At 44.1% G+C, this 23800-nt stretch overlaps 2 protein-coding genes across 4 annotated transcripts in view; both read right to left on the bottom strand.

Moving 5' to 3' along the window:
• Positions 1-721: 721 nt before the first annotated feature.
• On the bottom strand, positions 722-20754 carry mrtfba (myocardin related transcription factor Ba). Of its 2 annotated transcripts, none has more exons than XM_019863556.1 (16): positions 20512-20754; positions 12589-12840; positions 10744-10809; positions 10537-10592; positions 10359-10434; positions 10015-10176; positions 9728-9894; positions 9497-9640; positions 9171-9418; positions 8651-8816; positions 6404-7297; positions 6147-6299; positions 5897-6043; positions 5449-5583; positions 5223-5283; positions 722-4715 (listed from the first exon to the last, which is right to left on the bottom strand). In XM_019863556.1, the coding sequence occupies exons 2-16, from the start codon at positions 12737-12739 to the stop codon at positions 4201-4203; spliced, it is 3141 nt and encodes a 1046-aa protein (XP_019719115.1). In that variant the 5' UTR covers positions 12740-12840; positions 20512-20754; the 3' UTR covers positions 722-4200. The 2 variants fall into 2 exon arrangements, with proteins under 2 accessions (XP_019719115.1, XP_019719116.1); XM_019863557.1 differs by having other exon boundaries at positions 6177-6299; positions 20512-20753.
• A 2734-nt stretch (positions 20755-23488) lies between these two features.
• Positions 23489-23800, bottom strand: part of ercc4 (excision repair cross-complementation group 4) — a 7972-nt gene continuing 7660 nt past the window's right edge. The window contains exon 12 of one of the 2 annotated variants that reach the window (XM_019863559.1): positions 23489-23772. In XM_019863559.1, coding sequence (XP_019719118.1) covers positions 23648-23772 — 125 coding nt within the window. In that variant the 3' untranslated portion in view covers positions 23489-23647. The other variant, XM_019863560.1, reaches the window with a different exon arrangement.

Below are 23800 nucleotides of genomic sequence, written 5' to 3'. Positions count from 1 at the left end.
GTTATTTATCCACACACTTATCCACTCGATGCAGTGACAGAATGACTCTTAAATGTCACCCACACGGTTGCGCTTCATAGCTGCCTTTTAGCTGACCTAAAGCAAGCATGTACACGTTGAACAATATTGGGGTCCCGGAATTGACCCCTGTGGAATCCCACGGGTCATTGCCATTTGATCTTGAGACACAGTTAGCAATTTCAGATCAGAGCAGTCTTAGAGCTGACTTATCTATATAGATCTCTCTCTCTCTCTCTGAGAGAGACACACAATGAATCTCTCAAAGAGAGTGAGAGCTCGACCAATATATTTCTAATATTATGACCCACTCTGCGAGTAACAGAAAGCTGATTTTGGATTGCGATCATGGCAAATGGTAGCCTCCAGCCGAGTCTCTTGGCAAGCCCTCTACACGATACACAGATTTCCATCCACTATCAGAACCAAGCCCGGATTAAAGACGGGCGGATTGCATCAGGAAAAGCATCTGGTGTAAAATCTAAGCCGAACGACACATGAGTGACTCAAGGTGCTAACTCGAAGTCACTCCTTTTATTAGGATGTTATTCTAGTTATATGACTCATGATTCTAGGACTGGTGGTTATTTTGTATTTTAGTCGGATATCGAGTCTGTGTTTTTGTGAAGCGCTTCCGGTACATTGTGAAGTCAAAAACCAGTTCGTCAAAGGCAATGGTAACCTCTCAGATGATAATGAACCGTTCATAGTCCACCAAATTTTTATTGTCACATAAAAGGCATCCAACCTTTTTTGTAGTATTTACAAAATAGAGAGAGCCCGTGGATGTCACACGTATAAAAATATGCATTACATCTATAGAAATATGTACATCATGTGCAAAACGTATGGCATACGAACAACAAAAGGCAATGGGAGAAGGACGACCGGAAGCTTCAATGAAGGGATCGGCTGCAGAAGGGCCAGAAGCTCACTTGTGTTTCATTTTCCTGCGCGCAGAATAGTGTGACAACACCTTGAAAATTTCCTAACTTTATCATGGTGATAAACCTCGCAGTCTACAAGAGGGGGCGGTTCGACAAGAGTTTTGATCTGAAGTCATTCTGAGTGTGTTAATGCGTAAATCTGCATTAACATTACAGTACATCGAGAAAAGGAGCAGCCGTAATCACTACAGTATGAGCTGTCCTCAACTGGCCAGTGACACTCGGATCATCTGCGTGACTGCAGCAGAGATCAGAAATGACAGAACATAAACCAAGCAAACGAAACGTAGCTTTACAAAGGAAAATTACGCTTGACAGGATATCCGTTTTTTTTTTCTTACCTGAAAACAAGTGATAAATAAAATAATAAAAAGTGATAAAATCCCAAAGCCTTTTTTGGGGCTACAGAGCATTCATATTTGGACACCCTTTAAAGCAAACAGATATCAAATCCAAAAGAAAAAAAAAAATAAACATCTCAAAAGGATTTAACACTAACACTCAGCAATGTGGAAACAAACATTGGCTTGACAATACAGAGCTTACTTTTAGATATCTATACAAAACTCTCTCCAACTTAATGTTCTGTTGGTGCACAGACGTTGGACAAACGGGGCGTGAAAGTTTAGAGTTTGGCTCAGGTATTGTTGGCTTTTGTGCACATACACTGCGTCACTGTGCCGCTACAGTACTGACATGAAATGCTCCGTTCTGATTTGTGTCCTTAGGCGATAAAATTGATTTACACTGCTTGGGACAAATGACAAACTCCGATTTGAAGACTCAAGTGGCACGATTCGTTTTGATCCGTCAGCCTTATCCGATATGCGTCATTTGAAATAGAGATGGAAATTTAAGTAAAAAAAAAAATAAAGGGATTAAACTGAAATTGAGGAGTATAAATCAAGCCTGATACACAATTTCTTGCATTTAAGTTGAAAACTAAGCGTGAAGTGAAAACGTAGACGAGAGATGCTCAAAGGTCATATATGACGCAGACAAGGTTTAAGAGCCCTCTTTGCTGGCACCTCTCGGGGTGTCAGGACATGTTTGAACCCTAGACAGCCAAGAGAAGTCGTTGGAAGCCTTTTGTGATTTGACTCGTCAATGATTTGATCATGGTAGCACATTTTGTTCTCGCAACGAGACTTCGAGAACGGTCATGCACACGGGAGACGGAAAAGACGACGCATGAAGCGCATGCAACTCACTGGCGCATGCACAGCGGCACGACTTTATGACCGTTTGTTCTTCCTGACCAGCTCGGTCTCATTGTTGAGTGCAGCGGAACCTCAAGTTTAAAAAAAAAAAAAAAAAAAAAATCTTGACAATTGTGATCAGCATTTATCCATTAAAAAAAATAGTGTTGATTTGTCTTTGGCTTTTGCGGAATGACACCACAGAAGAGTGCGGGTGATGACCAAAGTGGGATGACGACGGTACAATAATAAAACAGGACAATTATAAGTCATATTAATTAATAATGACAAAAGCCCACAGCAAAGTTGTCAGCCCGAAATGGGAAGACAATCTCCTCTTAGGCACATGAACACAAATATTGTCTTGTCTGTTGCTGCCCAGCGTGTTCAACTTGCAGTTGTTTGAAGGTTTACAATTACAAAACATCAATGCTAATCCATAAACCCATTTATGGCATTTCAGATCCTAAATTAGCATTAAGCTATCAGACTCCTGTTAGAGGAAATCATATGTTTTGGTCGAGTATTTTGGTGTTGAAGCAAGCATGGTTTGTCCCTGACTGCATTTACAGAACTGAGATGTGGGAACAGGTGATCAGGATTTTTTTTTTTGTCACGTTTAAAAGCTTGTGGGAGGGGGAAAAAGCTAAAAATATATCAACATATATATTGTAATTTTTTTTTTTTTTTTTTTTTTTTTTAAACACTCCTGTCACGATAATTTAAGTTTGGACTCAGGGACAAGCTAATCCAATTGCTCATGTGTCCAATGGGAAAGTGGTTTCAAAATGGAAACAAATTAGAAGTCAACCACCATCACCGAGGTCAACTTTAGAGATTCCACAGTATTCATACTCCCGACACACACACACAAAGTGTAACGATACTGCAGGACAGTTAAGATATGGAAGTCAACGTCTCCAAACACTGATGCATCTTCAGCCACACCGACTCGAAGCGTGTCATTGTTTGTTCCCTTTCCCTATTTGTTCGTCACAAAAGCTGCCGGCATTATGTGCCAAAAAAAAAAAAAAAAAAAAAATTCCTAATTTAATCATCGTTGCAGAATACATTCAAAACAAAAGAGACCCGATGAGAAATCTCCAAAGACGATCGGCCTTGCGATCCCGAGCGGCACTCATCGCGATCCATGTTGATAGTTTTCGGAGCAACTGATGATATGCAGAGTTCACATTAGCGTAATTTTGAGGCGAGCGACATGGTGCCTCTTTAGTGCATAGCTCCCCACGTGGTCACAGGAGCATCCTGATGGAAAGCCTTTTGATCATTTACTGGGAGGAAAAATAAATCAAATAAAATGGTGTGCTGTCTTGACCTTAACCATTTCAGGGACAGCGGTTACGACAGTGGACAGCCTATCATGTTATCAGGTTGTCGTTATTGGCGGATGAAAGGGGTAAACTGGTTAACAAGGGGGGTGTGTGGGGGGAGGGGGGGTTAGTCAATCGGCTCTCCATAGAGTCCTGCGTCCACTTCAATCGGTCCGTCAGCGCCATGACAGTGTAACGAGTCACGTTTGATAAATCGGCAAACATGCAGGATGGGATGGATCAGGCTGATCCTTCCCACAGTTTGAAGTAATTGAGTCAGGGAGTGGTCAGTATCATCTGATTTTTTTTTTTTTTCTTTGCTGCCAAGGTAACTTCTCCTTTTGTTAGAACGATCTCATTTTTGTTCAGCAGCCGTCACTACCGCTGGATATGAGCCAGGCCTGGAGATTGCGGAGAACCTGTATGTACAAAAAGTCCTTGCTACCAGAATTCCTTTGGTTCCGCCTCTTTTTTTGCTGCTCCAAACAATCGTTTTCCCTTCTTTACCCCTCCCCCTCCAATTGCCATACAAGTGACATCATCAATGGAAGCTGTGCAATCCCCGTGCTTGTTGTTCCACGTGCATCAGTGCACTGCCTGTACAGTGGCGTTTTTTTTTTTTTGTGAATGCTCTCCTTCTATTCATCCCTCTTTGTTCCAGTTGGGTCTTTGCTACTCAACCCTCGCTCTTCTCGTCTTCATTCCTCAGTCCCAGTGCAGTTGCAGGTCATGCGTGTCCAGGAAATCTGTCGGGATCCCGAGCGGCGTGAGTGCCCCACCGGGACCCGGTGGCATGGTGAGGTCCAGCCATTCCATGTTGTCTAGTGTCGGGTCAGAGAGGCCGATATTGAGCGAGGTAGGGGGAGAGGAGGAGTCGCAGAAGGACAGGTCGGACGTGTCCATGGGCGAGTAGGGCTGATGGTCCATCAGCTGCGCCTGCAGCTCCTCCATCAAGCCCCGGGTGCGAGGGTCGGAGGCCGCCGGCGTGTCGGCCAGCGTCCTCTCCAGGAAGGCCTCGAGCTGGTTATCGGTGGCCAGCGAGCAGAGGTTGGCCAGGCTGGGGTCCATGGCCGGACTCAAGGTTGGAGGGGGGGCCACCTGGATCTGGGGAGGGTGCCTGGAGAGGACGGTGTTGACCGGAAGGGTGGTGATGTTGGCTGTGACCGGGTGAGTCTTGTTGAGAGACAGTGGAGGGTCATGCTGGATGAATGGAGTGATTTCTAAAGGGTGGTCAAATGGGGCACGGGAGAGAGCAGAAAACATCATGAACCAAGATGTCTTGAGGCGGCATTTTCCAGTTACGTTTTGGGGAGAAAAAAAAAAAAAAACAGCACCGTATTGGATAAAATGATCAGAAAGGTAACGGCAAAGAGAAAGTTTGAAAAAGTGTAATTGCATATGTTGTAAGCAGGGGTGTCACTTGATTCAATGGAGGGAAGCACTTCAAGTCCAGGGTGTGAGGAAACAAAGCATACAGGCGCACATTTCACACACGTTAACGACTGAGATTCTGAACATAAACGTTTTCAGCCAACGTTAGATTTGTCGAGTCATTTCAATTCTTTTAATAGAGTGCACAAACATTGGACGTGTTTGTTCGGCAATGTTATATAATTTATTGTTATTTGGGGGAGCAAAAACTTTGAAGTCCGTCTGTTTTTGGTCGCGACCAAACAAGTGGACAAAAGGGCTTTTCTGGTGTGAATACGCCCTAACTGCCTTCTTACCTCCACTCTGTATGAGAATGTCAAACAAATCATCCATCTGCTGACTGGTCGCCATGGCAACCTGCAAAGAGAGATGCAGTATGTTTATTTTTGTGTGTGTGTGTGTGTGTGTGTGTGTGTGTGTGTTTGGGGGGGGCTTGGCAGTGGTTTAATCTCTCAAGCATGGTGTGAATAGTGTGCGTGTGTCTGTTTATGGAGAGGGGAGTTGGAGGGCGGGGGCTCTAACCTGTGACGCGTTGTTGACATGCAGGTTGCGGCTCTGTTTGACAGCGTCCTCATAGCGAGGAGGCTCCCGTGTCTTGGGAGGCTGGGAAAGAAGAGACGCAGGCTGGAGGATGAAGGTCGGCTGCGGAGAGGAAGGCTTGCAAAAGGAAAAACAAACGGAATTATCGCCGTAATCCCATAATACTAAGAATTAAAACGACACAAGAGTCACACTCGTGAAATTTTGACACCGTGCTATGTCCACTGAATTTTGTGTCGATCGTTGAAAGCAGTGGCGTAGGGCAATTTTTTTTTGGGGGGGGGGGGGGAATTCACCTGGGGCAGGGCTCTGTCCTAACCGCCAGGTTTCCTCTAATGCCATAAAGTTATGAAAGTCCTTAATTTTTAGGTGCTTAAATAATAAACAAGGGTTGCCAGGGAGCACACAAACGTCAGACAACTGGAGTTACCTTATTCAGTGGCCCATTAGAGACGTGGTTGGGAGAAGATCGAGGAGAGGCCCTTCTGTCCGGGGAGCTCCCCAGGAAACACTGAGGATTTATCTCAGGCCTCGGATGCTTCTCCACGTCAGTCGTATTATTGCACAATGTCAAAGTCTGCAAGTATCATGAAGAACAGCATTTTGAGTCTCGCAGAATTTGACCTGGAAATTACAACTGACACAAGATGGGAGGGAGAAAAAAAAAATCTCTGCAATACTTGTCTTGCATCTTGTGTGGCGTGGCGAACCTGCAGCAATGAGTTGTGGTTGGCCAACTGCTGGTTCGGGGACGTCTCCATCTTGGTGCTCTGAGGCTGAGGAATGGAGGTCTGGACGAGGCCTGGATTTGAGACAGTCGCCTGAAGGACAGGCTGAGATCACGAGAAAAACAAGTTTAGTTTGCTGTAGTGACTGTCAGGAAAAGAACGCAAAATTAGATTGGGGCTTCCAAAACAAAGGACCATTGTGGCCTTACCTGCAGGCTGACAGTGGTGCTTGGCAGCTGGATGGCGGTGGCATTGTTGGGCAGTGATACGGGGAGCAGGATCTGAGTTGCAGTCTGGCCACTTGTCGTCAGCAGAGTCGGAGTCTGTCCAGATGTGGTTAACAAGGTCTGCGGTTGACCGAGCACCTGGGACACCCCCCCGGGATGGCTGATGAAGAACTGCTGCAGGTTGGGGGTGGTAGGTTGGGACTGCGGCTGGGTCTTAAGTTTGGGACTTCTCTGGGAATGGTAGAGGAGCTGTGGGCTAGTGCTTACTTGGTCCTGGGTTTGGGTGAGAAGCCGAGTTTGGGGTTGAAGCTGAATTGGCTTTCCAGAAGAAAGAGTCACGTCCTCCAACTTGACCATAGTTTGCTGTGGGGTTGTGAGAGCCTGGGAGCCCAGCATCGAGTTCGGAAAGGAAACTGGAGAGCAGTTTGTCAAGACCGTTTTCTCTGGTTTTACAGCGTTGGCGTTCAAGACTGTTGAAACGGGGCTAATTGAACATGAACCAGTGGTCAGCTTGGAAGTTACTGAGGGAACGTTGGTGGTACAGCTGCTCTGACTCCTCTTCTCTACCTCCAGCTGCATCTTGAGCTCCTCCACCAACTTCTGCTCCTGCTCAAGCTTCCTCATCAACTCTTCAATCTGTCGCTGCTTCTCATGAAGCCTCCTGTCCTTCTCAGGGACTCTCAAATCAGAGAGAGGTGAGGATCCGGTAGGCGCCATGGGGATGGCGGTCAGAGTGGTAGGAATGGGCGTGGGACTAGTGGTGGGAGCTGAGGAGCTGGGAAGATCTTGGAAGGGCTTCAGCCTTTCGATCAGATCGGTTTTAGTTCCTGATACAGGGAGGCCGCGAAGCTTGAGCTCCAGTTTGAGTTCGGGGACCTAGAACAGAAATCATGAGTAGTAAGAGGGAAATATAAATGGGCTAACAGTATTAGCATCCTTTGGATGTTCTTAATTTATTTCTCATCTTTCTAACCTAGATACCTGGAAAAACAATGGGAGCCATCCATGTGTCCAATTTCTCAAAACACTCATTGAAGGTTCAATGAAGACTCTGTGTGTTGTTTGTTTAAATGTGTCCTGCGATTGAAAACGAGTCCACCTGGAAAAACAATGGGAGCCATCCATGTGTCCAATTTCTCAAATCACTCATTGAAGGTTCAATGAAGACTGTGTGTCGTTGTTTATTTAAATGTGTCCTGCGATTGAAAACGAGTCCGGTGCTAACCTGCCTCTTGCCCAAAGTCAGCTGGCACACTCTCCAGTTTGCCCACAATACTGAGAACAAACGCTATAGAAAATCAATAGATGTGTTGCATTGGATAGTTTCGAAAATAATTTGTCTGCTCAATGTAGGGCAAGCGGGAAAAAAAATCCCACAATACTGAGAACAAACGCTATAGAAAATCAATAGATGTGTTGCATTGGATAGTTTCGAAAAGAATTTGTCTGCTCAATGTAGGGCAAGGGGAGAAAAAAAAAAGTCGACCAAGTCCAAGTCGAACACAAAAATAGGTCAAGCTAAATATTTTGCCGTCAAGTTTCATGTTCCGCCATTCACACATACATTTGCAGGCGACAATAGAACCCACTTGTACTGTACTGCGACTACTCCTGATTGTTTCAGTCTATTAGCACCCTCTATGGATGGAAAGTTGATACAGCAGCCAGGAAATGTGTTTTTCCTTGTCACGGCCACAGCGATGATATTTGGCACAGATTTTTTTACACCATTTTCCTCACGCAAACTGCGTCTTTTTACCCGAAATTGGGATGAGTCAGGGAAATAGCGTACGGCGAGAAGGGTCTTGTCTGTGGACCGTTCATGACGAAATGTGTTTTTCCTTGTCACGGCCACAGCGATGATGATTGGCACAGATTTTTTTACACCATTTTCCTCAGGTAAACTGCGTCTTTTTACCCGAAATTGGGATGAGTAGAGTCAGGGAAATAGCGTACAGCGAGAAGGGTCTTGTCTGTGGACCGTTCATGACTAGATTTGAACCCTGGTCCAATGTGTCCTATATAATCTACCTTTGCTACCTACAATAACCGATTCGAAAAAGATTCGGCAGTATCCGCCGTAGCTACACAGCTTCCTGTCTTTATACAGCCTGCTTTGATATCAGCCCCAGCTGTAACGACAACAGGATTTCAAATGTCCTTGGCACGCTTTCCAAGTGGCGCGTTCCCGGGTAGTCGCTTCACGCAGTTCAAAATTCATCCAAGTACCTTCATCTCCTCCAGGTTTGCAGGCAAGACTCCGGGCTTGCGGCTCGATAATGAGTTGTTCTGTCGGGCTAAGGGCATTGGGGGCAGTGGAGGTGCAGTGGGTAAAGAAACCACAATGGAGGCCGGCATACCGCCGGCGTTGCCGCTTTGGCCTTCTGCCACCGGTCTACAGGAGATGGAAAAAATAACAGCTATTGATATCAGAGCAAACATGACAATTTGAAACATTAAAATAGGATAAAACACAGAAAAACGAGAGCAGTTGAAACCCCCCCACCCCCCAAAAAAAACAGAACCCGGTTAGTCATCAATTGCTCCATTTTTAGACACTAATGCTAAAAGCAGCTGTGTAGCCATCCCTTGACAGTCATAAATCAGAAATAAAAGCTTAAAAGACTCCTTGAAGGATGTGGAGCAGTTTTGACACTTATGAAAACTGGAGGATTGCAGTCTAGCCCGTGACTGAGTGATCCAAAGCTTTTGTGATTTTTTTTTTTTGTTGCTTATTTCATAAACATACTTGAGTGGGGCTGGTAATATAGTTTGATAGTTGTAGTGTTGCTGTTGCTGGCTGAGTATCTGCAGTTGGAGGAACAGCTGTTGTTGCTGGAGAAGTCGGGCATAGGAGGAGTCCATTGGGGCCTCGCTGGGCTCCTGCTTCTGGTCCGGTGGAACGTACTGGTGGTACTTCAGCTTTTTCACCCTTGGCTTGGCGTCTTTGCTTTTCTTACTGCGGATCTTCTCAGAAGGCAGTTTGTGCTGGCTTTGCTGGGGGGGTTCCCAAATGTCAAATTGTGCTGAATCAGCTCAAAACACAAGCAGTGAAGAAAACTTGATGATACTTACCTTCACCAATGTTGGGCCTGGCTTGAGTGGAGTACTTGTAGTGACTGGTTGAGCGTGAGAAATAGCCGGGCGGCTTGTAGGCTGCTCATTAGTAGTGACCACCCTCATCGAGTCTGTAGTGGATTGTGTAGCAGCTAGGGGGGACTGATAAATTCGATAAAAGTACAGATTCATTTTCAACATTGGGACTTTTTGTGGTCAGACAGTGACATTGCTATTTATCGATCTGACCTTCAATACGGGGGGGCCTGAAGGAGGTGGGGCCGGCGAGGGAGTTTCTGGGGATGTGATGTCCCCGGGTGAGGGCATAGAGCTCTGAGACTCTTGGCTGGCGGGCTGCTCCGGGGACAAGGCGTCACTGCTGTCCTCATCCATGACCTTGGGATAGTTCACCTGCCCTATTAACATGAAACCAGGATGCGACAAGTGTCACCGAGCAGCATAGTTCCAGTTTTCTGTTGGGTTATGTGGTAAATATTAGCCCCACCTATGCTATTTGCCACTATTTCCTGTCTCACCTATTATGGCCTCTTTAAGGTTCGAATCCACAGGCAATATGTTCTTCTCAACCAGCTCCATGGGACCGGGTCTTTGGGCTATTTTCTCATTCAGGTTGTCCGCCAGCCGTGCCCTTTTCAGCTTCATCTGGGTGGCCTGGAGTGACGGCTCGGCTCCAGTCTCTGAGGATACAGCATCACACATCAAGTATACATCCATCAAAATATGTAAATAGATTTTAGGGGGGGGGGTTGCGGGTGGCATCTATTTACTATCAAATGTGTATTTATGGAGATCAGGGGAGACATTTTGTCAGGTGGGGAATGCGACTACCAAACAAGTATAAAATGTCAACTATACTTGCCTTGTAAAATGTGCATCCTGACCAGTTCTGCTCTCTCTGGACGACTGCGGATCTTATGCTTCAGAAAATTCTCAGTCTGAGGAGAGTCACACCAACAGAGAAAAACCTCCTGATTTGAAAATACTCGATACACTTGATTTTTTTTTTTTTTGGGGTGAGTCTAAAATGATTTTCATACCCTGGCTCTCTCCAAGCTGCGAATCTGCCCATGGAACGCAGCCGGGCTCTTCAGCGCTAAACAAAACACATTTGGGTTCAACATTCTCCCCTTAACCATGAGTCCCCACTAAACACGCAAACTAGAAGAGTTGACAGTATCGGGTAAGCTCCCACGCCGACACATACGCCATAGAGTGATGCGCAACTGACAGGCGCCATTACTCACGTGGCATGATGCCCTGATCCACCAACTGCTCCCGAGTTCGTCTTTGTTGAAGTCTCAACTGCAACACTGGGAAAATAAAACACACAAATGATTGGAAATAAAAAACATAAGGCCACGCACCTCAAAGAGACAGCAGTCTAACTGACACGAACCAACATGATACTGTGGTCCCGGGTGGTACGACGTGACTGACAATAGTGTCCATCAGTCCCTAAGTCTGGAAAATTCCTTTTTCTGGAATCGTCAAAGACATCACAGACACACTCGCACAAAGCATTATAAAGAGCTATTACGAGGCGCGCTGCAAAGCATGCTGGGAAGTGTGCGGTCACGCCATCGTTACAATATGTAGTTTTAATATTGTATTTTTGGTGGAACACTCAAAAGTGAATTCCTGCTTTTGAAAAAATAAAGCATAAAAAGAATAAATTATTCATATCCTCAAAAAAAACAAACAAACAGTCTACAGTTTTTATAGGCTTACATTTTACTTGGTGCTTATCGTAGAAATGATGACACGCGACTGATTTTTTTTCCGCCTAATGTTGAAATTCAAATGGGATACTTCCTGGCCATCTTGATCTGCTTAGCATGGTGAAGTCTAAGGAGCCCTGCGTCAGAAATAGATAGGGCGTGTATTTTTAGCAGAATACAACAGCGGTTGGGAGCAGCCCGACAGGGTGTGTGCTACAGCGAGAACGGGACCCGATGAAATCATTGTGCTCGATCCAGTTTGCTAACACTGGCGTCACCTTGACTGTCATGCTAACTTGTGTGAAAAGATCAGAAATCCTTTATTAGTCTCGCAATGGAGAAATTCCCAACCACACACACAAGCTCTCTCTCTCTTTTTTTCTTTTGCCTGGCAACTGCGTCGGCGTAAAAACACAGACACCTGCATCAATGCGCTGCAGGGAATATTTCGACCGCAAATAATAGGCCATTTGTGACTGCTCAGGCTCCACACTGTCAACTCACCAAAAAAAACAAAAAAACAAAAAAAAAAACGCAATTAAGCACGGCAAGCGGCGTCGCATTTGGTTTGGGTGATTCACAGACACTTCAAATGAAAAGGCCTGCTCGCCTCGACAAACACGTGAGGAGCAGTGACGCAACCGGGGCTGGGTGAGCCGTTTATGCAGACAAACACAATAACAAGCGGCAGGTCGTGCGTTCGAATGAATTGTGAAGGGATTTTCTATTTCGGGTGACTGATTGTAAATAGCACAGCAAATGCACGAAACAAAACATGATATTAATTTTAATCGATAAGCGTGCGAGTCAAATTAACATGGCCTCAATCTTTGCCAAAACAAACGCCGAGGGACTGTGTACTCTGCTCAGAGGAGCACCTCATCTCCCCCTCCCACTTCCTGCAACCGCATGCTCAGTGCAACTGATGCGATCTCCGACGCAGGGATGATGGCGAGCAGATTTCAATTTTCATGTTTAAGGCAATATTTTAAAAGGGGCTCTGTGGTTGCCCAAATGCTTCGAGATGGATCATAGGCTGGAAAGTATGAAGTGAGCGTGTTCTCACTGAAGGGGAAATGACAAAAGCACAGATGATGAGTGGCCATGACGACTGTTGACATTCCACATTAACTTTTCCACGGCCAAATTTCACCAAGCTCTCCTGCAGACCTCAGCAACCATGTATGACATCGGCTCCCGCACTCCGATTTTTCCGACATTAAAACGTTGCATTCCCTTGATAAACTCGTGTTGATTGAGATGCAAGCTTGGGCTTTGCATCTCCGACTCCCAACTTTTTCCTGCACTCTTTCAACTTATTGGCCCACTTCATGATTCTGATACGTAGACGAAGTCGATTAGTCACCTCACCGTTTTTGCGTTCATTGAGCGGCGGCAGATTCTGGGTGGGCTGCAGTGACAACTCCTCCATCTCATGCGTCACTGCTTCACTCTGCGGACTGGGCACCAGCAAACACATCCCATCTGCCCCGAGAAGCTCCCGGCAAGCCTGCGGCTCCATCCTGCCTTCAGGAGAGAAATCGGGGATGTCCGAGAGTGTCCGGGGCAAGCAGCAAGTTTGTACGATAGGTCACCGTCTTTCAGGCCGAGTGTGGTTGCTACCTGTGAGAAGCCAAGGACAAGGGGAAAGAATAAGACATTTTGGGGCGCAAAACAAACCATTTGAACCCTTTCCTGCAGCCTGTCACCTGATAACATGGTAAGCTGTCCACTTTAGTTCCCGCAGTCCCTGAAAGGCTTAAGCTTCCCACTGGGGACTTTCAGAAGTAGATGACTGCCTGTTTGCTTCAAACATGCATGCCATTTATTTATCTAGCAGTGCCTTTGCAAACATCGTTCCATTCCAGGACCTCCAAGACGTCTTACTCCTCGGGACCATCTTGATGTTACTGTTGGCTACGTTCACATGGACGCTGTCAATTCTTCCCGTAGGTCCCAAAGTACCACAAGAATACAAGCGAGGAACTGAAATAGGTGGTCAAAACACGGGCTCATGATTGAAACTGAAGGTTGCTGCTAGGTAATGCTTCCAAACCACAACAAGCCCTACTTCTCTTAAAAAAAAAAAAAAAAAAAGAGGATTAAAAAAAAAGCTGTATGATCAAATCAGAACTCACAAGCATACAAGAACATACTTTGTGTTTTTGACTGACTGGAAACACCATCTGTGAAACCGTTCAAGTAACAGAATGGAAGGTAATTTAAGTTTAGAATGTCACACGGTTGCTTGTGTAAAATAGGACAGTCTGAACATTTTGGCAACTGCTGAAGTAGTCCAATGTTTTTCTTAACTCAAGAGTTTACAAGAAAATCTTCCCCAAAAAAAAGAGAAAAAGACAGCGTGAGTAGCTTCGGAACCAGGGTGGATACGGAGATTTCTCAATTTGATGAAAAGACAAAGTAACCCACACGAAGCAAAACTTAGAAATTGGCAGCAGCAGCAGACCATAGCTGGTACCCCTTCTGTCAGCTCCAAAAAAAAAAAAAAAGTACCGTATTTTCTGCAGCTGTATTGTATTGTATTCCTTTAGCGTAGCTCCATCTAGTGGATGCGCAATGCAAGCGCAGCCACTATTGTAGCACCTATTCTATACGCCTAATTACGCAGTGCGCCCTATATATGAAAACAGCAGGCCATTTACTGAAGATGCGTCTTATAATATGAAGCACCTTATAGTGCAGAAAATACGGTAAATTTAAGGCTGTGAGCTCCGACATATTCACGGGTCGGCATTTGCCGTTTTTTGGAATCCTATTCTCTGTTAATCACCTAAAATATTGCGACACTGTGCGATGTTTTTATGCCAAGGCCAAAGCAATACAAGTATTATGTGTTATTTCGACTAGTATGCTAGCTAATAAAATTGAGCCGTAAGAGATTTGGACGCCTTTCAATGGTTCCAACAATCCAAAATGTTTGACAACGAGTCTGAATTTGCCGTGTTTCAAGAATCGATTTCACAAACAGAAAATGTGGTCTGTCTGGTGTAAGTATTGTTAAATTCAGTTCGGAGGTGGTGAAAAGGTGCATGAGTAGCATTTTTAAGGTGCTGAGTAACCTCATATTTTGGAGCTATTATCCAAACTAGCTCGAACATATTACTACTCTAGATGGCATTCTGATATAAGCAACATGTTCAATGGCGAACAAACGAAACACGAAAAAGTATTTGTAAATCTATTGTGATATTGGAAAAAAAAAAAAGAACACCCCAGAAATTTTATAGCTCATTCTGGAAATTGGATTTCGAAGAGTTGGAATGATAGCATCATCACCGTGCTTCTGCTGTAGAATATGACTAGTGTACTTCAAATGCAACAGTGAGAGCTTTTGCAGATTTTGGCAGCCGTGTGATGACTTGGCCTGGTAACTGGCAGTTGGCTGGTTCATGTCCTGCTACAGACCAAAATATGAATATTGGAACAAGAAACTGGGGAGGTGCCAGCTGGGTTCCCATGCTTCAGTCTCCCAATGGCTTGGTTTGGGTTTTTTTTTTTGGGATGCAGCCCCCTCAGTGACATTTTGTGCAAGTGTGGTTACAGCTCAGACCAAGACTGTCCCATGCTCAATATAACATTGCGTTTCCCCTCAAGGGGACCAGCAAAAGGTTGTTGTCTTTCTATTTACAGCCAACAAGTAACACAAGTAATGGTAAGAGTCACGTTTATTTGCTTGTGGTGTCAGTTTCCCAGACTTCGCTCATGCAAAGTATCAAGTTATCAACCTTAATGGAATATCGTGTTTCTTCTGGATGACAAGTTTTATGCGGTGAGTATGTATCAATCATTTGCACCAGGTTGCACCCAGCCCTTAATGATGCGCTTTTATTTTTAAGAAGCATATTATTGCTGTTATGACTGCAAGTGCCTACCTTAACTCATTCAGTACCAGCCAAGTCTAGATCAAGTCTGAAAATACATTTAGAAACGTGGTTTTCTGATCTTATCTTATCTTATCTTTGGGAGTGAATGAGTTCAGTAAAAGAGGACCGGAAGAGAAGAAGATTCCATATACCAGATTTGCATTTGAAGATTTATACAAATGTCCCTTCTTAGTTCAAGGATTTATGATATATGTGTTTATATCTCCGTTGAAAGAAGCTACAATCGAATGGAGGATGAGTACCACCACTTCAAGGTGCCTGAATGAAGCGAGGATGTGGGGAATGACAAAAGGGAAGCTCGCAGGCCGCTTTGGGACAAAGGCTGTGGCTCGACGGAACTGAACACGAGAGCCACACAGCCGTCTGGGTGAAGAGACTCTCGGAATACAAAATCGATGATCGGGACACACACACACACACACACACACACACACACACAAACCACTCCAAGTGCTTTTCCGCAAATGTGCCTTGGTTACCAAACATTTGGTTTGGATGCACAACTGAAATTTACGTTACCGTTTAATGCCTTTGTCCAAACAGACGTTTCCATGCAGTATTCCCAGCTGACCACAGACTCATGTTGGTCGCGTAAAAAAAAAAAAAACAACCTGACTTTAACGAAAACGTTTGATTCCGTAAGTGACAGCTATGAAATATGAACGGTAAGAGGCATGGTTTTGGTGTTAGAAATGGAAAAATGGCTCGAGGAAAAAAACAAAAAAACAAAACAGGCATGTAGAGAATGCAAAAGAGAGGAAGGGACACATAGTTGTCATGACTGACACATGCCGGTGAAGAGTAAACGTTCTAACTGCACAGGCAGTGTCAAATGTGCGGTATTCTTTTTTTTTTTGAGTGACACGACCTACTATATCAACTATATCAACTAATCTGGACAATAACACTCGCCACAGAAGTTGCACAAAAGCATGGCTGCAACTCAACTTCCCACAACTCACGTTGTTCTTTCGATGCATTGAATGAATAATTCATTCCTTCCAATCGACTGACTCCAAAATGATTTCATTCGAGAGTCGAGACAGATATCGGCCAGTCAACCAACACCTATTAAGAGTGATGGCTGGATTATTTATTTTTTATTTTTTTAAATAAACACAATTCTTGCAATTTTCCATCCACCATCCAGTATTTTGCAACGTTTTGGACATCCATTTTGAACAAACCAAATACATGTGTTGCTTTACCATGATTCGCGGAACAAAAAGTTCAGTGACCCACAGTCTTGGTGCGACGACAAGAGGAGGTCAAAAGGGTTGGGTTTTACAAATAGCAACGGTTGCGTCAATTTCCACCGATAAATTACAACCCAAGTGCTAGCTTGCGCGCTGGCCCGCGCGCGCACACACAACTTGCACTTAACAGATGTCTTCGTTTAAACGCTAACGCGGCACCAACTGTAATAGTGATGTGGTCTCCGTCCAAAACAGAAAGTTCGAAGAAAACAAATGGCAAATGACACTTTTGTTGCGAAGGAAAACGTCATCGATTCAAAGTTAATTTTAAACATGCGGTCCGTAAACAACGAAATAAAACATTAACCATTGGGCCAGAATGAAAGAGTGTGAAACCAAAGTAGTAAGCGGCAAAAAGAAGTTCAAAACTCACGTGTGCCAACGAAACGCTGTACGAGTTTTAGAAATAAGATCACAGGTCCTCTTGCAAACGATAGTGGATTGTATTTTATAGTATATTAATAGGCACTAAATTCACGCACACATTGCCGCGCGAGTACGATCATCCCTCCGTGCCAGATTCCCTGAGAGTTTGCCGTTTGGGGGCCCCAAATAGACTCGATCTGGTCCAAGAAAAACGTCTGTTTTCATCCAGAGATAAGCCGAGCGGTGATGTCATCACTTGGAAGTTGGGACTCATTTAGCCGAGGCCTGCTCTTTTCTCACAGACTCACTCGCACGTGCGCCGCCGCTTCCTTCCTGGCTGCCTTTGCGCGCTGGAAATGGTAGCTGAGGAATGGCCGAACGACAAAAAAAACAAAACCAAAAAACAAAAAAAAACAAAACATGACCTGATTCCGCAAAGCTTTTGGGAAACGACATCACACAGTCGCGGAGTGAGGGAATCTCGAGATAGCTCAGCTCGGGCGCCGTCAATCACAAAGATTCCAATGTGTCAACAAGGATTAGAGTGTCGGTGCGATGGGAACGTGAAATGAATCTGTTGCGACTTGTCATCAAGATTTTATTGTTTTCACATGACATCACTGGTTAACTTTCGACACTGTCGCTTCAAACAAAAAAAATCCCCCTGGCAGCCAAACTGTTTGTTACATGGCAGCGAACCGAGACTGGCTCATTGACTAAAGAAGCACCAATGTGTCAATCATTTCGAATTGGCTCGGCAAAATAGGTTCAATGACTGGTCGAACCAAATCATGCAGCACAGAACGGAACATTCTTGTCACAAAACAAGCGAGTCCAATTATTTCACATTGTTTTCCGTAAATATTTTACCCCCCCAAAAAAGGATGAAGATCTGTTTTGAATGGGTCACAATTACCCAATGATGCCATTATCATTTGCTTTTTCTTTTTTATATGAATGTCGAAAAAATGTATTCAAATCGGTATTGACACACAGTCATGCAACTGCCCAACCTCCTCCAAGTTTCGAAAAAATGTATTCAAATCTCGGTATTGACACACAGACACACAACTGCCCAACCTCCTCCAAGTCTGCCACGTCGCGTGCCACTCCACTCGGCTCCACCTCTTAAAATATCAGATTCTCACAGATGGAAGACGTAAATCTAGAATACATAGAGTCGTCTACCGCATTTTTTTATTGCATGTTCAAATACTGTACATTGATTTATTTCATTCGGTGTTGTGTTTAAAGCGTATAGATAAAAAGTATGACCCCTCCCAAAAAAATATTTTATATCTTTTATATGGTCTCTATTGAGCAGGGGTGTCAAACTCATTTTTGTCGCGGGCCACTTTTGAGTTCTGTCTTCCCTCGGAGGGCCATGATGACAGTGAAACCACAAACATGTTTCATCGCATTATCGCATGATTACTTGGAAGGGTAACAAAATTATTGCAAAATCTCAACGTCATTTATCACGGATGACAATTTGACACTTTGGCTCATTTTTTACATAAAATGATGCCGGATCTGGGCCGGATCTGGCCCCCGGGCCTTGAGTTTGACACCTGTGCTATAGAGCATATACGCAACGTGCCACTAAATTAAGGGTTCCACCTCAATGCTGGGGAATGATGGGAATCGAGGTATCAACATTCGAGGTATTTGAACCAACTTTCTGTTCAGTCATCGCTTCACTCGGCGGCTGGAATCAAAACACGGGGCAGGGGATGATGACTTTGCCATCCACCCATACGCACGCATGTGGAAGTTAATGCACACTTTTCAACACGCCCTGCCGGCGTGCATGACTCAGCGTCTGGATTTGCTGAGGCATCATCACGCATGTGGAAGTTAATGCACACTTTTCAACACGTGGCCGCCACATCCTGCCGGCGTGGATGACTCAGCGTCTGGATTTGCTGAGGCATCACTTCACTTCTACAGATCAATTAAGAGCGTGATAAGATCATGCGGCGAAGACAGACCTGGTTTTGTCTCTCATTTGCACGACTTCAATCACATCGTAGTCACTTGCATCCATCCATAAGGGCTTAACTATTCAAGGTCACAGGGAATTGAAAGTGCGACTTCAATATTGGAATGGTTACCAATCAACCACAGAGAACGTACCAAGGCACAACCTTTCAAATTTATATTCACACCATCAATTAGTCGGAATAGAACACATGCCGCCTGCAGAGGAGTCAGTCAAGTGAACCATTACACCAAGCGTGACTCATGCCCCCCCTCCCCCAAAAACAAAACCCAAACAGATGTCTGTAGTAGTACCAACAACCCAACTATGAAATTCTGAATAGTTCTAAAGAGGATCCAGACTGCTGTAAAGTACAAACAAAAAGAAAGAAGAAAAAAAAAAAAGCAAGGAGCCTGGCTCAATGTTATCAATATGGCAACTACAATGTGGTTGTTAACTGTTTTCATTGTCATTTTAATGACTAGGGAGACATTTCCAACACCCAACACAACCAGTTTGTTGTTTTATTTGTGCCTGGCAACAACGCAAACTTCATGTCGCTTCCTAATTTCGTAATGATAGATTTCTCAACATATCTTCTCGGCCCTCTCGTTTCATCTGCTACGCAGAGAAGCCCTTCTCCAGCTAGCTGACATGTTTCAGTTAAAAATATACACTCAGAAACTCGCGGGGCGAGAAATTCTGCCGTTTTCCTCAAGTCCACGCCTCAAAATTACTGTGACATTTCAAATGGTGTTACCTGCCCTAAAAAAAAACTCAATCAGGGAGAGAGCGGTGCGGGCAGCAAAATACATAATTTACTTTTGTAATAATTTTTTTCCCCCCATAATTATATTTGTTTTCAAAGATTTTATGGGCATGTAGAGTGATCATTACATGTTTTGTCGAAAATTCCAGGTACTTGCCACATCGATTTTGGTATGCGCATATGCCATTTAATGGGATCCAGTGCAAAAGCAGTTAACAAAACATCGGGCTTTATCGAGACTAGATTAATGATCACCTCCCATTGACAGGAGTAACAGTTTTAAGGACTACACAAATACGAATCACAATCATGAGGAATATGCTTCTTTTCGTGAAGCTAGTGTCGGTGTACCTAATGATGTGACTCATATTTGGATATGACATATTATGAATAAATGAGGCCAGTGGTGCTGTTTGTCGAGGTAAAGCCATGATTCCCAACTACTGTGCTGGGATCAGGTGTGCCATGGGAAATTATCCGACTTTACATACTGGGTGAATTAAATTATCTTTGCAAACGACATATGATGACAGGCAGCGGAATGGCAGAACATACATCATGTATTATCTACTTTTTTTTTTTTAATAGATCTTTTACATTGTGAGCTCAAGCCATTGAAGAGATTCGTTCGAAACATATGAACACCTAAGTAGACTAATGGCAACAACTTTCTGATATTCGTGTGATATTGTGAATGACATTGCTTTGGTCACGATGTTTTAGTGGAGGAGAAGGTTGGTGGGTGTGGGGCGCAGCAGACACTTTCAATCTGACAGGTGAGTGAGTTCTCCATAGTATCAAACACTAAACACTCCGCCGTTGCTTACTCATTTTTAACACTGATAAGAAAAACAACAACCGATACTCACTGTGCATCAACGCTTTTAAGGTGTAAACCCTTGCAATAGTTGCGTGGCCGTCTCGATGAGCGTATCTCGCTCGCTTTGCATTTTGGGCTAGCGTTCCAACGAGCTAACATGCTAAAAACAAGACGCCGCCATGGCGAACGGAACTTACCAAATGGGCAACACCAGAAAGTCCAAAGCATCCGACTTGGCGGTCATGGTGATATATTCGTTGGTGATAAGAGGCTTGTCCTCTGTGATGTTTTGCTCACCTCCGGCAATGAGACTGAAGTTTATTTGGCCGAGTAAAATGGCTGCGACTGCTCCGTGGGTGCTGATGCAGGGTGACGTCATGACGCAGCCGGACGGGAAGGGGGTGGGGACGTGGGCGTGGTCGCAAGAGCATGAGGTCGTCGGTTGTCGTGGGGCGTCGCCAACGTTTCCCTTGCGGGTCAACACTGGACGCAAGTTCAGAATATCTCACTCTCGTCTCCAAGTGATAACGGCAGTGTTTTCGTGTTACGTAATAGTGACAGCTGACTCACGTGGAAATATGAAAACCGAAGCACACTTTTCAACACGTGGCCGCCACATCCTGCCGGCGTGGATGACTCAGCGTCTGGATTTGCTGAGGCATCACTTCACTTCTACAGATCAATTAAGAGCGTGATAAGATCATGCGGCGAAGACAGACCTGGTTTTGTCTCTCATTTGCACGACTTCAATCACATCGTAGTCACTTGCATCCATCCATAAGGGCTTAACTATTCAAGGTCACAGGGAATTGAAAGTGCGACTTCAATATTGGAATGGTTACCAATCAACCACAGAGAACGTACCAAGGCACAACCTTTCAAATTTATATTCACACCATCAATTAGTCGGAATAGAACACATGCCGCCTGCAGAGGAGTCAGTCAAGTGAACCATTACACCAAGCGTGACTCATGCCCCCCCTCCCCCAAAAACAAAACCCAAACAGATGTCTGTAGTAGTACCAACAACCCAACTATGAAATTCTGAATAGTTCTAAAGAGGATCCAGACTGCTGTAAAGTACAAACAAAAAGAAAGAAGAAAAAAAAAAAGCAAGGAGCCTGGCTCAATGTTATCAATATGGCAACTACAATGTGGTTGTTAACTGTTTTCATTGTCATTTTAATGACTCGGGAGACATTTCCAACACCCAACACAACCAGTTTGTTGTTTTATTTGTGCCTGGCAACAACGCAAACTTCATGTCGCTTCCTAATTTCGTAATGATAGATTTCTCAACATATCTTCTCGGCCCTCTCGTTTCATCTGCTACGCAGAGAAGCCCTTCTCCAGCTAGCTGACATGTTTCAGTTAAAAATATACACTCAGAAACTCGCGGGGCGAGAAATTCTGCCGTTTTCCTCAAGTCCACGCCTCAAAATTACTGTGACATTTCAAATGGTGTTACCTGCCCTAAAAAAAAACTCAATCAGGGAGAGAGCGGTGCGGGCAGCAAAATACATAATTTACTTTTGTAATAATTTTTTTCCCCCCATAATTATTTGTTTTCAAAGATTTTATGGGCATGTAGAGTGATCATTTCATGTTTTGTAGCAAATTCCAGGGACTAGCCACATCGATTTTGGTATGCGCATATCCCACTTAATGGGATCCAGTGCAAAAGCAGTTAACAAAACATCGGGCTTTATCGAGACTAGATTAATGATCACCTCCCATTGACAGGAGTAACAGTTTTAAAGACTACACAAATACGAATCACAATCATGAGGAATATGCTTCTTTTCGTGAAGCTAGTGTCGGTGTACCTAATGATGTGACTCATATTTGGATATGACATATTATGAATAAATGAGGCCAGTGGTGCTGTTTGTCGAGGTAAAGCCATGATTCCCAACTACTGTGCTGGGATCAGGTGTGCCATGGGAAATTATCCGACTTTACATACTGGGTGAATTAAATTATCTTTGCAAACGACATATGATGACAGGCAGCGGAATGGCAGAACATACATCATGTATTATCTACTTTTTTTTTTTTAATAGATCTTTTAGATTGTGAGCTCAAGCCATTGAAGAGATTCGTTCGAAACATATGAACACCTAAGTAGACTAATGGTAACAACTTTCTGATATTCGTGTGATATTGTGAATGACATTGCTTTGGTCACGATGTTTTAGTGGAGGAGAAGGTTGGTGGGTGTGGGGCGCAGCAGACACTTTCAATCTGACAGGTGAGTGAGTTCTCCATAGTATCAAACACTAAACACTCCGCCGTTGCTTACTCATTTTTAACACTGATAAGAAAAACAACAACCGATACTCACTGTGCATCAACGCTTTTAAGGTGTAAACCCTTGCAATAGTTGCGTGGCCGTCTCGATGAGCGTATCTCGCTCGCTTTGCATTTTGGGCTAGCGTTCCAACGAGCTAACATGCTAAAAACAAGACGCCGCCATGGCATGACGCAGCCGGACGGGAAGGGGGTGGGGACGTGGGCGTGGTCGCAAGAGCATGAGGTCGTCGGTTGTCGTGGGGAGTCGCCAACGTTTCCCTTGCGGGTCAGCACTGGACGCAAGTTCAGAATATCTCACTCTCGTCTCCAAGTGATAACGGCAGTGTTGTCGTGTTACGTAATAGTGACAGCTGACTCACGTGGAAATATGAAAACCGAACCAGCTCATTTGCATTTACTCTGTTTGCATTAAATAAATAAATAGTTGTTTTCTTCAAGTAACACGGGCACAGTGTAAGATTATGGTCTCAGATGATAGTTCAACGATTTATATCTTTTCTGTTTTCTTCAAGTAACACGGGCACAGTGTAAGATTACAGTCTCAGATGATAGTTCAACGATTTATATCTTGTCTTGGTGTAAATCCAGAGTAAATTTTCAATAAAAAAGCAGTTTTTGCCCAAATTACTTTGCTTTTTAATATTCCGCTCAAAATTACACAATCAGTCTGTACGGCCGCGTTGTGTTTGATTGTTAACCAGTCCAGAGTCTGCCTTCCTCAAAGTCAGCTGCGATCGGCTTCAGATCTTCCGAATGAGGATAAGCCGCAAAAAGATGGATGGAAATACAAAACACACACGTATTTTGCACTCAACGGTAAATTTTGTGCAGATTATTTTACAATAAAAGATGAAACAAAGCTAATGTTAAAAAAAAAATCTATATTTATTTTTTCCCATGGTTTTGAAGAGCTTTAAAATGTATTCAACAGCTGAATACTTCGGTTTATTCAATATAATTGCACAAAAATACTTTCCATTATTTTGAAAAATCTATTTTAAAAAAAAATCTCTATTGATCTTATTTGCTTCTCTGCGCTGGAGCTTGAACATCTGCAACATTGTGCAAAAACTCATAGAGCAATTTGGCATTATGGGCATTCTCGAGTATTTCTGTGAGCTTGTCCTGGCTCAGTTTGGCGAGATCTGCCAAGCTGTCAGCATTTCTTATGAG

The sequence above is a fragment of the Hippocampus comes genome, unplaced genomic scaffold (assembly GCF_001891065.2).
Source record: "Hippocampus comes isolate QL1 unplaced genomic scaffold, H_comes_QL1_v1.1 scaffold91, whole genome shotgun sequence".
Classification (NCBI taxonomy): domain Eukaryota; kingdom Metazoa; phylum Chordata; class Actinopteri; order Syngnathiformes; family Syngnathidae; genus Hippocampus; species Hippocampus comes.
This window is presented reverse-complemented; position numbering and strand designations above follow the sequence as displayed.